Genomic DNA, 17,217 nt, shown 5'->3' with positions numbered 1-17,217 from the left:
GGCTTCGACTCTATTCCCACGGGAGGAAATCTGGCCCTTGGAAGGTCACAGCAGGACCGGCCCCATGCAGGGGAAGGGCCCAACCTAAATGCAAGCAGGGTATTCTGAGGGCAGCAGACATAGAGACAGGATAGGCAGCCAAAGTGGCCTCAGGTTCAGACACCGCTAATGCCCCTGGCTGGCAGGCACGAGTCCACTGAGGAATGGTGCGCCAAAGCCTAGCCTCCCAGAGGCTCAGGTCTCGCGGGCCTCAGGAAGATGGCGACCTCCCAAGGCCGCCTATGGTCTCTGGAGGGGTAGATAAGCAGCACCTCACCTGTCTCCAGGATGAGTCCATGAGGTATGTAGAAGTACCACTATCTGCTCACGTTAAGAGAAAATGAAGGCCACTGCCCCAGGTCACCCAGCTAGGAAGCACTGTCAGGACTTGACGCAGGCCCAGCTTTTCCCTCAGAAGCCCCTGAGAGGAAATACTCCAGGGGCTCCCACCCAGTTGCCAGGTGTGCCAGTCGTCCTTCCCCAGTTCTCCCCTCACGGCCTTCAACCAGAAACCTTCGTTGGACAAATGTCAACGGCTCCCTGCTGCCTGACACAAAGTGTGGACACCCTGGCCAGGCACGCAGCGCCCTGGTGACTTGGCCCATCTACTTTTCCAGGATCCCACTCCATCCCGTACACACCCCTTGCTGTGGCCTGTGCCCTTCTGCCTCCTACTTTCATGCCTTTCTTCGGCTCTTTCCTCCACCTGGAGCGCCTTCCCCATACTGGGCTTACCCCACAAAGTCTAATTCAACCACAGCCTGTTCCATGAAGCGCTCTCGCTCCCCAGCTACTAATTCACACCTTACTAGGCCTTTCTCCACAGACCTCCTGGTGCCCCAGTCATCGGTGTTCAAAGATTCTCGAACTTGGCTTTGAGCTCTGAATGGTTAAGCCTATGTCTGATTCATTTTAGTCTACCCCACAGACCCTAACCTGGCCCGAGATAGCCAGTGGGTAGATGGGAACAGGGGAGGGTGGGTGGATGGGTAAACGGGTGGGTGGATGGAAGGGAGTGAGGTATGGAAGGATGGGTGTGTGGAAGGATGGACAGATGGACACATGGGACAGTGAGTAAGCAGGAGCATGAATGGGTGGATGGGAAAACAGATAGATAGGAGGGAGGAATCAAGTAATGAAAAGTAGGCCTAGGCAGTAAACAATCATTAAGTCTTCTTTTTCCCCCAAAAAGCACTTGAGCCTACCTTGTTGTTGGCTTCCACGAATACCAGACTCTCTCTTTCCCTCAGTAATGTAGCTGAGAAAGCTATTTCTACAGGAGCCTAACCTACGGCATCTCACCCATGTCCCCATCTTTGTCCAAACTAGAAACGGGCAAATTTCCACGAACTGATTTATGGAATGGAAACCGCACAGGACTTAGGTTCAAATTCCAACTTCACCACTTACCAGCTAAGCACCTTTTGGGAAGGCAAGAAACCACGCTGTCGTTTTCTGACAGCCATGTGGACAATTCCAGAGACACGGAATAAAGTTTAGAAGCCACCGTGGGTTAATCGTGAGGGAAGAGCTGGGGAAGGAGGACTGGCACACCTGGAAACTGGGAGGGAGCCCCTGGAGTATTTCCTCTCAGGGGCTTCTGAGGGAAAAGCTGGGCCTGCGTCAAGTCCTGACAGCGCTTCCTAGCTGGGTGACCTGGGACAGTGGCCTTCATTCTCTCTTAGTCCTCGCTTAGGACTGTGTATTTTTTATTTTCAAAAGCCTAAAAGCACGTTTGCCTTGTTCACCAATATATCTGCTATTATTACGTTCAGGCAGAGTATACACTGGGTATTTTAAAATATGGATGATGGATTGGTATGCGTATCTGTGAGCAAACAGAAAGAAGTGATGCCCTCCACGTAAGGACAGGAAGGAAAATGATGAGAAGTCCATTTTCCTGTCAACATATTTATATTACCGAATCTCTAGCTGGTCTCTCCTCTCTACCTCGGAGAAGCCAAAGCCTTTGACTGGGCAGGATATACACAGTTAATGAGTCCTGCCAAGTGCAGAGAAAGCACTTCCCTATCAATAATCGCTGGGCCAAGTTTCAGCTTGCAATAAATAAGACGGCCAAGTTTCAGAACAAGAGACACTTAAGGATGGCAAAGATTGCCAGGCACAAAGCAGAGGAGTGGCGTGGCTTCCAAAGCCAGCCATTTAATACCCTCTCTCTCAGGGAAGTGAAGCCTGGCGAGCCATCCCAGCACAGCAGGGAAATGCTGATCCTCCAAATCCTTCTGGGCTAGCAAATAAAAAAACCAAGACCCAACAGGATTGGCCCCAAAGATACCACGCCATGGCCTTGCCCCAAAACTCAGGCAACCTGTCCAACTTGGCCAGGGATGTGGGAGCCTTGGGATCTCAGCTCTTCAATAGTGATGGGGATCCAACCCCACCTACTGCTGATAAAGGAGAGGTGAGAAGGTGATAGAGGGCCGCTGCTCCCACCTCTCCGGAGCTCCCTCTAGCTGGAGGAGGGCCCAGAGAGGAATGGGTGCTGAGTCACGGCAGGAGGGCAGCATGGGGTCAACAGCCTAGAGGCGGGAGAGAAGGAAGAAGCTTCAGCCAGCGCCTCCTCTGCAACCCGCACCACCCACAAACCGTACAAGGCTCACCTCTCTCCATCCTGACCACAGCCTTGGGGAACGTGTGCTCTTACCAGCCCCACTTTCCAGGTGGTTCCAAACCTCAGAGGTGAAAATGGCTCTATGTTTTCAATCAACAGTACTTTCCATGCTGTCTTTTATTATTTTAAAAGCAACACACACTCATGAAAGAGAGTCTTCAAGATATAATATTACAAAGACAAAGCACCCATAATCCCTTGAGTGGACCTAGAAGGTATTCTGCTAAGTGACAGGAGGGAAACAGGAAGAATACCCTGTGATTTCACTTAAATGTGGAATCTAAAAAACAAACAAATGAACAAACAAACAGAGTCTTAAATACTGAGAGCTGGTGGTTGCCAGTGGCAGGAGGAATGTGAAATAAAGGGGATTATGAAGTACAAACTTCGGGTGCTGGGGGGCTCAGTCAGTTAAAAGTCTGCCTTTGGCTCGGGTCATGATCCCAGGGTCCTAGGATCGAGTCCCACATCAGGTTCCTTGCTCCTGGGGATTCTCCTTCTCCCTCTTCCTCTGCCTGCCCCTCCTCCCTGCTTATGCTCTCCCCCTCTCTCTGTCAAATAAATAAATAAAATCTTTAAAAAGAAAAAAAAAAGAGGTACAAACGTCCAGTTATCAAATACATAAGTCACAAAGATAAAAATACACTAGAGGGAACATGGTCAGGAATACCATAATAACGTTTGGTGACGGATGGTGACCACACCTATCGCCGTGAGCGACGAGTATCTCACAGGATTACTGAATCATTACTTGGTACACCTGAGGCATTGTGGAGAGCCTCCCGCGTGCAAAGGCGGGGCTGTACCTGCCTTCACACTTCCCAGCTGTGTGACACCAGGGGACTTATGTGACCTCTCTGTGCCTCCCTCTCCACCTTCGTCCAATAAAGATGTTGGTAGTTGCTGCCTCACAGGCTGTGGGGAGCATTCAGTAAGTTAAGGTATGAAAGATGCTTAGAACCAAGCAGGCCATAGTGAGCTCCCCAGAAACATGTGCTCAGTGTTCTCTCGCTCGCCGCAAGTACCTGCTTCCCGACTTCATAAAAGTGGGATTAAACTGCACACACCCATCAGGCGTTTCACTGCACAGTAAGTACCCTTCTGCACTGTTGCCAATGACTGTCGTAGCATTTCACTAGAGGTCACAAACAGCCCTTTGGATCACAGAACAGTCTTCCACGGCAACGCCTCCCAGAGCTACAGGCCGTTCCACTGATCCCCCATCTTGCAGAAGAGGAAACTGAGGCAACATCACCTGCCCTGAGTCATACAGTAGAGACAACAGGCAAGCCAGGTCTTGTGAGGGGAAGGGCGCCACCAAGTGCGGAGCCTCAGAGGCGGGGCTCCAGCGGGGGGGGGGGGGGGGGGGGGGGGGGGGGGGGCGCTCCTCGGGTCTTCTGAGGAGGGCTGTGCTGGCCGCAGGGGATGGAGAGCAGGCAGAGCAGAGGCTCGGCACACAGCTGGCTCTGGTTCTGGGATGCAGGCACCAGTCTCCCCTCCTTGGTCAACAGGAGCCAGCAGGAGGTTTCCTGTCACCTCAGAGTGGGGGTGGGGTGGAGGGCACTTAAGAAGGAGGCTTGAAAACGCGCAGGGCCCAGGACACACAAAAAAGGTAGAAGGACTCTCAAGGCCAACCAGGGAAGCTGGCCAGCTCTGATGGGGTCATTGCCTCAGGGTGACAAAGCCAGCTTTGATGGTGGCAACAGCCTCTGAGGCCAAGAATTGGGCCTGGGCTCCCAGACAAAACAGGCTGGAGCTTTCCAGGAAGGAGGGCAAAGGCAGGCGTGCCCTTCAGGGTACAAATGCTGCTCTCCCACCGACCACAGTGGCCTCAGCCACCCCCGGCTGACTGGGCACGGGCAGGCACGGAACGGAGACCGTGAACTTGGAGCCTCTTTATCACTGAATCATGTTCATCGTCATAACACAGCGAGAGAGAAATAAGCTCCAGGCTCACCCCCAGGAACCCATCACACCAACTTCTATGCAAGTAGCAGCATGACAAACATGGGGGGGGTCAACCAGGGGCCTCCAGGATCTCTGCATGCCCACCCTCAGGAAGCCAGTCTGGTCCATCACCAGAAAGAATCATCAGCACGATGACAGCCACCTCCCCTTTTCCCTCCATTATGAGCACTATAGGAAGGTCTGGCCATGACTCAATCTTCCCAAGTTCTCTCAGGGAAGCACTGTTTTGATCCTTCGTGTTACTGCTCAAGATACTGAGGCTCACAGAGGTGAGATGACTTTCCCAAGTTCACACAGCAATTAAGGAGGGAGACTAGGAGAAAGCTCAGCACTGATAACTTGCCTAAGCTCATAATCACAGTGCTGGGCCTGCCCACGAGGAGGGAAAGTAGGGCTGGCATCTACTCATTCGTTGTTCACTCCTTCAGCAGAAATTAACTAAGCATCTACCATGAGCATTTACTATGTTACCCATAAACACAGGACCTTACATCTTTCAGAGAGGAAAGAAAATAAACGAGTAGACACACAAAAGAAACCTAGTCTGTGACCAGAGCTCTGAAAGAAATCAGCACAGAGATATCACCTTGGTTAGGGCAGCCCTCTCTGAGAGGGGACATGTGAATTGAGATCCAGAGGATGAGCAGGAGCCCTGGCTGTGCAGAGCAGTAGAAGAGTGGGAGGCAGAGAGAACAGCTAGTGCAAAGGTCCTGACACAGAAAAGGGATATACTTCCTTCAACTCCTCTCAGTGGCCCCATCCCCCCACCTTCCATACAGAAGCTGTCTAGAGTTAACTCTTCAGTCACCAGCATGTGGTTAAACCTCTTGAGTCTCAGGGCCTGAATTCTGGCTCTGTAATTGCCTGTTAATAAGAAAACAAAACAAGCAAGCTATGGGGAAAGGAAGAAAGAAAATGTAGCAAAGGGTAAAGTAGAAAGAAAGGGGAGGATGGAAAAAAGTGAGTGAAGAGGAAGGTGAGTGCAGTGGAGGGAGGAAGACGGGACAGGGAGAAAGGGGAAGCACCCAGGAGCACCCCACGCCTTAGGATGCTGTAGCACAAGCCGGGCCACACCCCCCAGAGCTCCAGCAGGAGGCCAGGAGCACCCAGCTTCCCCACCGTGACACTCACCCACTTCCCCTGCCACTTCCTCTGTAAGCCGGAGCCCTGCCTACACCCGTCACCACTTCCTCTGTGTGAGAGGCTCCTGCCACCATCTCGGGGGCTCAGACCCAGCTGAGGTTGAGGCAGGCCTAGGAAGGAGGGCGTAGAAACACCAAGGCCGCAGGGAGACACCACACTGAAGGGACCTGCGTCCTCTCCTCACCCGCTTTGTCTTTCCCTCCATAGTGTACAAGAGAAAAGCACAGGCTCCTAGCCAGAGACTTCTAGGGTCAAGTGCCAGCCTTGCCATGGAAAAGCTGTGTGAGCCTAAGCAAATCAACCAGTGTGCCTCTCTGGGCCTGTTTCATCGGGTGTGGAGTGAGGATGCTAGCCTCTGCCTTTCAGGGGGCTAGCAGAAGCATAAATGATGAACACGTGAGAGCAACTTCGTGCTCATTTTGTTCACCTTGGAACCCACAGTGCCTGACACACAGTAGGTGCTCAGTTAATCACTCTAATGGCTAACGCTTATTTGGGCTTTCCCAAGGTCCTGAGCCAAGTGGTTTCCAAGGGTTGTTTCACCCTCCAGTCCCCCTATGATGTGGTCCCATTTCCAGTGCCACTTTGTAGCTAAAGACACAGGGGCATGCTTAAGTATTTTTTGCAGGATCCCACAACCCACAAGAGGCAGAGACAGACTTTGACTCCAGAAACTCCTTCAAGTACCGGTGCCATCTCTAATCCCTGGGAAATAGAGGAGTTTTCTTTCCCTTCTCACCCTCTCTGCTTTCTTGCCTCCTCCTCACGACCATCCCTCTAGAGACCATCTCTCTAGAATCTTCCCTGCCTCCCACCCACGTACAAAATCTTGTTCTTGGGTTGGTTGCCTTCCATCAGTTACTTCCTCTCCCTTGGTTTTGATGGGGGCCTGACTACAACTCTGGCCTTCCCTCCTACCCCCACCTGCTGTTGTCACTGGGGTGTGGCCACGCTGTCCTACCCTTCACTCATCAGTGGCCATCCTGGCCTTGGGCAGCCAGGAAAACTGGCTCTGGAATTCCCTCACTCCCCCACTCCGGTGACCCTCCAAAAAGAGTTCCCCGCACAAGGCCGACCTGGTCAGGCCCTGGGGACTCAGGGCAAGCAGGACATTAGCTGAGCTCAAAACCATCACAACCAAATTCCTTGGCTTGGCATTCAAGGTCTTCTTGACTTGACCCCAAAAAGTATTCTTGATCTGACCCTGCCCTGGCCAGCCCCTCCAGCCACGCCCAGCTCCCAAGTCCCCTGACCACCGGACTCGAGGAGGCAACTGAGATGTACAGAGGGGGCCAGGAGGAGGGCCCAAGGTGGGGGCAAGCAGCAGGGCCAGATTTGCACCAGGCAGCACAGTGGCCACAGGTCATCTGGGGCACCTGAAACAGGGCTAGTCCAGACCGAGACGTGTCATAAACACAAAACACAAACCCATTTCAAAGACTTAGTATGGAATAAGAATATTAAATATCTCTTCCAGGGCACCTGGCCAGCACTATCAGTAGAGCGTGCAACTCCAGATCTCAGGGTTGTGAGTTCAAGCCCCACATTGGGCACAGAGATTACTTAAACACAAAAATATTTTTTAAAAATCTGTTTTTTTATTCTATATTGATTATTATATGCTGTAAATGATACTTTGGATATATTAGGTTAAATAAAATAAACTATTAAACAGGTGGCCGACAGACACATGAAAAGATGCTCATCATCACTCATCATCAGGGAAATGCAAATCAAAACCACAGAGATACCACCTCACACCGGTCAGAATGTCCTGCATCAAATACACAAGAATCAACAAGTGTTGGTGAGGACACGGCGCACACTGCTGGTGAGAATGTAAATCAGTGCAGCCCACTGTGGAGAAGATTATGGAGGTCCCTCAAACAATTACAGAGATAGCAGGGCGCCTGAGTGGCTCAGTCGGTTAAGCGTCCAACTCTTGATTTCGGCTCAGGTCATGACCTCAGGGTTCGGAGATCGAGCCCCATGATGGGCTTCATGCTCAGCAGAGAGTCCACTTGAGATTCTCTCCCTCTCCCTCTGCCCTGTCCCCCCACCCCCAACCCTGCACGCACTCTCTCTAAATAAATATATTTTTTTTAAATCGAGAAAAATAGTGATATCACACAGCCCAGTATTTCCACTAGTAGGTATTTACCCAAAGAAAGCAAAAACACTCATTCAGAAAGACCTCTGCACCCCAATGTCTACCACAGCGTTATTCACAACAGCCCAGATACGGAAGCACTTCACGGGTCCGCTAATCGATGAACGGATAAAGACGTGGTGTTATGTATTACTATTAGCCATAAAAAAGACTGAGATCTGCCACGTGAGACAACATGGACGGGCCTAACGGTATCATGCTAAGTGAAGTCAGTCCGAGAAAGACAAATGCCATGTGATTTCATTTATATGTGGAATCCAGAAAACAAAACAACCAACCAACCAAAAACAGACTCCTAAATACAGAGAATACACTGGTGGTAGCCAGAGGGAAGGGGGGCTTTTATGTGAAATAGGAGTTCATAATGCTAGCCAGACCTTCAGATTTGGTTCAGCCACCGTGGGAAGCCACACAAATCAGTCCACAGGCCGTCCCAGCCTCCCAGGCCACTGACTGGCAACCTCAGGCCTCACTACATGGCCTCTCTCCCAGGCCAGGCTTCTCTCCAGTTTGCTATCAGAACCCCACCTGCCTGCCTAGTGGCAGCCTTCCCCTTTCCTCACGAGCCCTGCCTGCGTCCTGCTACAGCTCAGTCAACCTGGCAGACCCCTCTCCTCCTCCCCACACCCTGTGCACCCCACAGCAGAGGAGGACGCTGGCCACATGGACCTCCCGGGAGCCAAATGCTGTGCCCTCCATGTGGGGTGAGCACTAGTCTCAGCCCCCACCCTACACATGAGGGAACAGGCTCAGAGACCAGCCACTCGCCTGAGCTCGTACAGCTGCAAAGTGGAACAGCCAGGATTGGGACCCTGGTCCATCTGGCGGCAAGGCCTGAGTCTTTCACCGCACACTCAGGGACTTGTCACACAGACACGAATTAATCCTCTTTGCCCAACTGAATCAAGCCAGTTCGCTTACAGGAGGCAAGAGTGCTGAGCGTGAACAAGTCTGCCCCCCACGGGACATGTGGCGATGCCCGGAGACATTATCAGCTGGCACAGCTAGTGGGGAGAGGGAGGAGGTACCAGCACTGGCGATATTTCTAATGACTAGAAGCTAAGGATACTGCTAACATCGTATCATGTGTGGGTCAGCACCCCCTCCACAAAGAATTCCCACCCAAATGTCAACAGTACCAAGGTGGGGAAGCCCCAGTGTGAGACAAGCTACCTTCACCAGCTGGACCCCAACACCAGACCTTTATTGTTCAGCTGCCTGTACATGCCCACCTATGTCCCTCCTTTTTCCTGAGGCTCTTCCTTCCAGCTGATCTCTTCACTCCGGCAAAAGACATGGTGGACACGGCATCCTGTGATGGGAACCGAAACCACCCCTCAAGCAATGACGACAGCCAGCACAATGACCCCCCCCCCCCGCAATCAGCTGGAGCTGACCCCCTGACTCAGGCCTATGCAGACAGACCACAGAGAGGCCATGCAGTGATGGACAGTTAACCTTCCCCTCATTCAAATATGAACATGTCCACCCAAGGAGAGGCACAAGCCTCCAGAACACCACATACCCTGTCTGTACAGGCGTTTTTCTGTAAGGTGCGTGCACGACCCTATGCCCGCCTCTACGTACAGTGACAAGGTTCCCTTTCTAAAATACTCATCCTAACCCTCGACGAAAGGAACCCATTCACCCTCTCGCCCAGGGACTCTCAGCTTTAGAAGGTAATCCCATGATGTCCTTATTTGCTCCAAGTTTCCTTTGTGTGACAAGTTCACCTGGTGTTGTCTTTATCTGTGACTCACCGAAATGCAAACTCACACTGGTTGGGTCTCACTATAAACATTATTTCTTTTCTTTGAAGATTTTAGCTCCATCCTAGGACCCCGGGATCATGCTCCAAGCCAAAGGCAGCCGCTTAACCAACTGAGCCTCCCAGGCACCCCTATAAACACTATCTCTTCCTTGTCCCCAGGGAAGCAGCAGTAACCAGCCCCAGCCTCCTCTCTTTGCCGGCCTCCTCTCTTTGATACCACAAGCATCAACAATAACAAAGTATCTTCCTTTCTTGCCCACTTCCTGAGTGGGGATCAGATGCTAAAGGGATGGTCCTTCCTCAGCTCCTTTAGCCCTCCTCGCCCCCGGATTATCCTGTCCTTTTACAGATAAGAGCCTGAAGCTCAGAGGGCAATGTCCCCAGCTCTGCTTGAAACCCAGATCCTCCTGGGCCCCAAATTCCTTCCCTTAACCACCCCATCCTACTGCCCTGACCAGCAGCTGGAACCGGGAGTGACCATGCACAGCTGTTTTCTGCAGGGTGTGGGGCAGGCAACCCTGGGAGTGTCCCCTGGTCTGGGTAACCTTGGGAGGCCAGGGGACCCTGCATGCAAGTGAGGGCTGGGGATCTGCGTAGTTGTTGAGTTACCGTCGCCAGGGCCTGCTCTGGAGCCCGCTAGAAACAGTCCTACTTTTAAATCAGCTGAAGTGGACCCTCTGAGGTCGGCAACACCCCAGGAAGCTCGGGCCACTGGAGTTTAGGACCAAGCCAGGAACCCACTCACAATAGCACGGACTTCTATTTAAAAACACCAGGCTGAGCGGAAATAAGGTTACTGCCTGGGGGCAGATCTCTTTCCGGAGGAGGAGGAGGCGCAGAGGCCCAGCCCTGGGCAGCCCCAGAGGAAGCAGAAACCCAGGCCTTACAACTATGGGCAGGAGCGGAGGTGAAAGCAGGGCCTGGGCCAGGAGGAGCGGAAGGCCTGACAGCTGGCTCCTGCCTCACTGGACCTCTGCTTTGTCTGAACCGGCGGTATCTAACTGGCACTTGAAGGGTGAAGGTTAACAATGGGTCTCTGGGCTGGAGGGCACCTGAGGCCCCCAAGGAGGGCGGACCCACCCAGGGCCCCAGAGGACTTGCTGACTGGCCCTGGACCAGAACAAGGGGCAAAAGGGAGACCCTACCAACTTCTCTCGATTGTTTTTAAAAATCCACCCTCGGAGAAGCAAAGTCTTCCGTCCTTCTGTAGGAATTCAGTAATTCCCTTCTGAGCGTCGAGCCTAAAACAGGATTTAAAACACAAGAAGAACTTCACTAGCAGACCTGCTCATCAATGCACAGCTGTGCTCTAAGGCTCACTTTGGAGATGCCAATGTTGTCCCAACACCACTGACACATCACAGAACAATTTCATCTAAGCACTGAATTCCCGTCGGCTTGGGTGCAGTTTTGGGGACCAGAAACACGAGATGAACACAGAACACTGCGCCCAGCTGAACCGAGCGGTGAAGATATGCTCACGACGCACAGGCACGCCCCTCCAACATCTGTCAGGGCCACGTCTGGGGTCCCACTTAGTGCCTGACTTCAGATAACCCTCCTCCCACCGACGCTTCCCCTGCAGCCACGGGTCCCACCCCCGTGGCCACAGCAGCCAACACATTCTCATCCTACAGTGCTGGAGTTTGTGTGATATGCTTGTATTTCTTACCTATAAACTTGTGTACAACTGCACCCCCGATTTTTTCAGATTCCTATCTTTTTTTTTTTTAAGTGGGCTCCTGCTGCAGTTTTTCAGTGCTCTGCCCTTAGCACTGTCTTTTTTTTTTTTTTTTTAAGATTTTATTTATGTATTTGAGAGAGAATGAGTGAGAGAGAGCATGAGAGAGAAGAAGGTCAGAGGGAGATGCAGACTCCCCAAGGAGCTGGGAGCCTGATGCGGGACTCGATCCTGGAAGTCTGGGATCATGACCTGAGCCGAAGGCAGTTGCTCAACCAACTGAGCCACCCAGGCGTCCAGCACTGTGTCCTTTTTTTTTTTTTTTTAAAGATTTTATTTATTTATTTGACAGAGAGAAACCACAAGTACACTGAGAGGCAGGCAGAGAGAGAGAGAAGGAAGCAGGCTCCCTGCTGAGCAGAGAGCCCGACGCGGGACTCGATCCCAGGACCCTGAGATCATGACCCGAGCCGAAGGCAGCGGCTTAACCCACTGAGCCACCCAGGCGCCCCAGCACTGTGTCTTATAAGACAGTGATTCTTACGGTTTTTGTTCAGCATCAAGGTCTTTTGGGGAAGGCATTATTTACATTATGGCTGAACTGACTGCATTATGTAAAATGCTTAGTACAGTGCCTGGCACATAAAAAAATATAATCATAAGCATTTAATCAACTGTGACTTGTTGGGGGAAAAAAGTCAAAGGCACCTTGAATGGCTTAGTCAGTTATGCTTCCAACTCGGCTTTGGCTTGGGCCGTGATCTTAGGTGGTAGAATGGAGTCCCGCGTGGGGCTCTGAGCTCAGCGCACAGTCGGCTGGAGATTCTCTATCTCCCTCTCCCCCGTCCCTTCCTTCCACCCACAGATTGTCTCTAATAAATTTTTTTTAAGTTGAATATCCAATAAGATTAAGACCAAGGCAGCACTGAGCCATCCCAGAAGGTATGCAGAAGCATTTAGAATAATACCAAAAGACATTTCAGATGAAAGATGGTATAAAACACTGTAGGTATGTGAGATAACAACTCTGCATTAAAACATTTTTTTCACCGTAAAAAAACGATTAAGTCTGTAAGGAAATATAACAACATGTCAAGAGCAATTGATGGGACTTAGGGTGATGTTCTTCCCTTTACCTAAAAAAAATTTTCTTTGTTTACTCCCAATTTTGCAAGACCATACACCTCTTAACAGCTTAAAGGTAACATAAGATCAAAACCAAAGTAATTTTCAAGAAGCGGAAAAATGGGGCACCTGGCTGGCTCAGTCTGTGAGGCAGGTGACTCCTGGTCTCAGGATTGTGAGTTCAAGCCCCATGTTGGGTGTAGAGATTACTTAAAAATAAAATCTTTAAAAAGGAGAGAAAAAAAGGCAGAAAAATCATCTCAGCCTGCTAACCCAACTCTTGATGTTAGCTCACTGTGTGCTCAGCACGTGAGTGCCTGCCCTGCTGCTCTAACAGAAAGCCTGTCCTGCTCAGAGGCAGCTTTGTTCCACTCAACATCAAACCCTCCCACCCCTTTCTACCTTGTCTTCAGAATAAAGAGGATTTTTAAGAAGCATTCTGAAATGATACAGGACAAGAATTTTGAAACTACATATATATATAGAGAGAGAGTAACATTTGCTGTGTATTAAGTCATGAGCTAGAAATTATTTTCTTCTGAAATCAATTTGCATGGCATAAGGATTAGGTAAGAATGACCTTGACGCCACCCAGAATGAACCCTATCCTCCTCTTTGTCTCCTGAGGCCAACAGTTCACTGGTTCATCAGGGAGAAGAGGAGAAAGGGGACTCCAGACTCGAGGCTGCTAATGTTTCAACTCTGAGCTTCTGCAAGACCTTCATCAGGAAATCTGCAGTCAGAGTCCTGTCCTAACAAGCACATGACAAATTGAGATTTCTAAGGCTGCGTACACCAGGGAAGTCCTCGGGAAGGACGTCCCCATGCTGGCTGCCAGGAGAACAGAGGGAAGAGATGGTGCTGGCCATGACCCCTCCAGTTCACAGCCAGCCAGCTGCCCAGGCACCGTGTCAACATTTTACGGTCCCAGCCATAAAACCTAGATGGAACTTCTGGCCTTTGCTGCCCTGGTGGCCATGCCAAGGAACAATGAAGTGGAAAGGAGTTATGGTCACTGACAAGAGTCTTTAGTAAAGCACTACCTTATTCAACTTGAACTTCAAGAGGCTGAGCAAGCAGCTTTTCAGAGGGGACGCATGGGTGACAGGGATCTTCAATCCACGGTGGGTCTTCCATAGTGGGTAACTGAAGCTCAGAGCCTTAGGTTCTAGTCCCTTCTCTGGGGGCCCCAGTATCCTCGCATATAACATGAGGTTGGGTTGGAGGAGCGGGTCACACCCCAAGGCCAGGCAGGTGATGTGATATATTGTCCGGGTGTATCAGCCATCACACACAGCTCTCTTGCTTTAGCTCTCCCTTGTCTTAATTATGAGAAAAATCACAGGTTCCGAGGTGATGGGGGGGGAGCTGTGCTGCAGCCAACGCACAGCATTGGGAACTAGATTCTCTTAAAAAGGGTCCACTTGGCCTGGACAACCAGGGGACAAGATAACTTGTGAATCAGATGCACTCCTTTGTATGAGACCTCCAGAATACCAGAGGAGTTTTACAGGGCTAAGGGAGGCGGAAATGACAAGCGAAACTGACAAGGGGAAATCTTACCAGCATAAAAGTAAAGTTCTGCATTTAGGCTTAAAAGAAAACAAGGGGCGCCTGAGTGGCTCGGTGTTTTCAGTGACCAACTCTTGGTTTCAGCTCAGGTCATAATCTTGGGTCCCAAGATTCAGCCCCGTTTGGGCTCTGTACTCAGCACAGTCTCTTTGAGATTCTCTCCCTTCCCCTCTGCCAACTCCCCTTACAGTGACCACCCCCCCTTCACCTCACACCAATGCTCCCATGCTTGCTCTCTCACTCTCTAAACAAAAGCAAATGAAATGAAGGAAGGAAGGAAGGGAGGGAGGGAGGAAGGGGATGAACCATATGGAGCCAGGATACACCGAAAGAGAACAAGACTGCCAGGGAAAGCCAGCCCCTATCGGAGAAAAAGTATCAGTGCAAGACAACAATATGCCCTAAGAACACCAACTGAACCTTCTGGAGAAAGGAAGATGTAGTAAGCTGACCAAGGGTCCAGCTGCCCTTATGATGGTCAGGGCACATCTGGAAGGACAGGGTGTGTCTGGAGAAGGCAAGATGCCACGCTGGGAAGGGTAGAGAAACTATGCCTCAGATACCTGCAGAGCCCTCAAGAAGAGGCACAGGTGTGAGCGATTATAGAGCCCTGCTTCTCCAACCCCAGGACCTCTGCTCCAGTGGGCGTTCCACTGTAACAGGAAATGTGGGCTCAGAAGGGAGATGGTAAGGCAACAAACAGGCACCCCAGGGGTCTGGTTGGCCTCAAAACTGCCTACAGGAGCAGTACTTCTCTAAAGTTACTGTGCTTAGCAATCACCTGAGCATCTTGTTAAGATGTAGACTCTAACTTAGCAGGGCTGGGGTGGGACCAGCCATTCCGCATTCCTAATGAGCTCCCAGGTGATGCTAATGCCACTCCTCCAGGGACTACAATTCCCTAACTAGGTTCTAGACCACTTTCAAGGTGGAGAGCAAGTCCTGACCACGTTGGCCTAGAGAACCACCACCACCACCACCACCACCCCCGCCCCACCGTGGCCCAGCCTCCTAAAACGGCAATCCTGGGGTCACAGTGGTGGACAAGCTACTGGAGCCCCAAGAAGAGTGGGCCGGTGTCTCAGGAGCGAAGATCCCTCCTGGAGTTACACAGCAGCTCAACATGGGGGATTCTCTCAGTAAAGGTTCCCCGGAGCGGGGGAGGGGGCGGGGGGGGGTGTAGATCAGGGAAAGGGTGGAGTCAAGCCCTCTGTGTTTGCGTCCCGAACACCGCTCAGCAACTCCGCATTGGTTCACAGGAGCAGCAACCAGACAATGACCCGCTGCAAACGCGTCTAGAATTAATCAGCTCTGCCCCACCCATGCCTCCACAAAAGCTTTCTGCCCCCTTATTCCTCCAGGGAAAGGTGACTGAACACTGGAAAGCTCCCCAGCTGTGACTCACACACACACAATCAAATCCGATCCCCGCAGCGCAATATTCCCAGAGCCCTGACCTCCCCCTTCCTCCCGCCCAGCCCGGAGCCCACCTTTTCAAGCCTAACCCCTCACTCTCGAGCCACCCGTTTTCCTGGCTCTGGCCTATTTTCAGGTGTGTCCCCAACTCCACCGATCCCAACCCTTCCAGACTCGGCGAGTTTCTGTCTCCACTCCTTTGCATTCTCACAGCATCTGTGTGGCCTGTCTTAAAAGTATGCCTAAAATCAGTTTTACGGCGGCTGCGTCTTCTCCGACGCCAAGGTCCTATAAGCGCCCCCTTTGTCTCCCCCTGCGGCGCCGAGTGCGGTGCCGGAGGCACAGGAAGTACTCAGGAACGGAGCTAGGGCAGCGGCGGTGCCCAGAGGGGGCGCCCACCACGCAGGGACCAGCCGGGCTGAGTGAGGGTCCCCAGGGCGGAGCGCGGGACCCCGAGTTCAAGACCGGCAGCTCCTCTGCATCCTCCGGAGCCGGGGCCAGGGCTGAACCCGGCCGGCGTCCCTTCCTTCCGGAGCCGCTCCACGCGCCCAGGGCCACCCATCCCTAGCGCCCTTACCTTGTAAACCTTTCCGAAGGCGCCGTCGCCCAGCTCGCCCACGATCTCCCACACCTCGTTGGGGTCCACGTCCCGGCGGACGTGCTCATATTCGCGGGACTTTCTCTTCTCGAATGTAGACAGGCGCAGGATGCGGCGGAAATTGGCGAAAGCCATGGCTGGGGGCGCGCGAGCCGGGGGGCGAGGTGGTGCCGGCTCCCGCTCGGGCTCGGGTTCGGGCTGTGGCTCCCGCGGCCGCGAGGAGGAGGAGCTGGAGGACGCCGCCGCGCTCGGGGGTTCTCCCCAGACCCGCCCTTCCCCGCAGCCAGACCCCGGTCAAGTGCGCCCCGGGCTGCGCGCGGCGGGAGCACCCGGAACCGCGCAGGCGGCCACGGTCCCCGCCCCCGCTCGGTCGCGTCCCCGGGGCCGCCTCCCCGCTACCCGCCCCGCTAGCGCCGCACTCCGGCCCAGCCAGCTAGCCCCGGGACGCGTTCCCGGGACCTGGCCCCGGGCCCACCCACGGCCGGGCTCCACCTGCCGCTCCCCGGCAGCGCCCGGAGACCCCTTAATTGGCTGCGGGCGCTCCGCGGCTCCGCCCGTCGCCGCAGGGCACTCTGGAAACTGTAGTCCCCCGCGCGCCGCGCGTCCGCGAGCCACGGCAGGGCTTTAAGAGAACTTAGGGTATCCCTTGGCGGGACTGGCCCGAGTCTGCGAGGCCAACCGCGCCGCACGGCTCTCTTAAGGTCTGTGGGAGCGAGAGGGGAAGCAAATTGGCTTTCGCGAACGCCTAGTGATTGTCCCCCGAAGGCCAAAAAGCTGAAGGGCATTAATCAATGAATCTGCCCCGCCACTACACTGCTTTGCTCGCGCCTACTTTTCAGGTAGGGGACGCCCGGCGGGCGAAGACACCCGCCAGCCCCAGGCTACATCCTGCTGGAGGATCCGGTGCGGTTTCCTCGGCGTGGTGCTGCCTCCTAGTGCACGAAATGCCGCGCCCCTTGCGGCCGCCGCCTGTCCCCGGAGGCCGGGGCTTCCCGGCTCGTTTCCTGCTTCCAGGGGCTCTCCCGCACCAAGATCCACAACTCGGCCAGCATGAGAGGGCTGGGAGGAAGAGCTCCTTGGGGACTTTTTAATCACGTGCTTC

At 52.9% G+C, this 17,217-nt stretch overlaps 1 protein-coding gene across 1 annotated transcript in view; it reads right to left on the bottom strand.

The window, feature by feature from the left end:
* STK10 (serine/threonine kinase 10) overlaps positions 1–16,608 on the bottom strand; it is a 118,866-nt gene extending 102,258 nt beyond the window's left edge. The window contains exon 1 of the mRNA XM_004737603.3: positions 16,095–16,608. Coding sequence (XP_004737660.1) covers positions 16,095–16,250 — 156 coding nt within the window. The 5' untranslated portion in view covers positions 16,251–16,608. The remainder of the gene's footprint in view (positions 1–16,094) is intronic.
* Positions 16,609–17,217: the final 609 nt, after the last annotated feature.

Source organism: Mustela putorius, unplaced genomic scaffold (genome assembly GCF_011764305.1).
Source record: "Mustela putorius furo isolate JIRA1106 unplaced genomic scaffold, ASM1176430v1.1 tig00000145_pilon_pilon_pilon, whole genome shotgun sequence".
NCBI lineage: Eukaryota > Metazoa > Chordata > Mammalia > Carnivora > Mustelidae > Mustela > Mustela putorius.
Note: the sequence above shows the minus strand (reverse complement) of the source record. Positions and strands in the feature narration are given on the sequence as shown.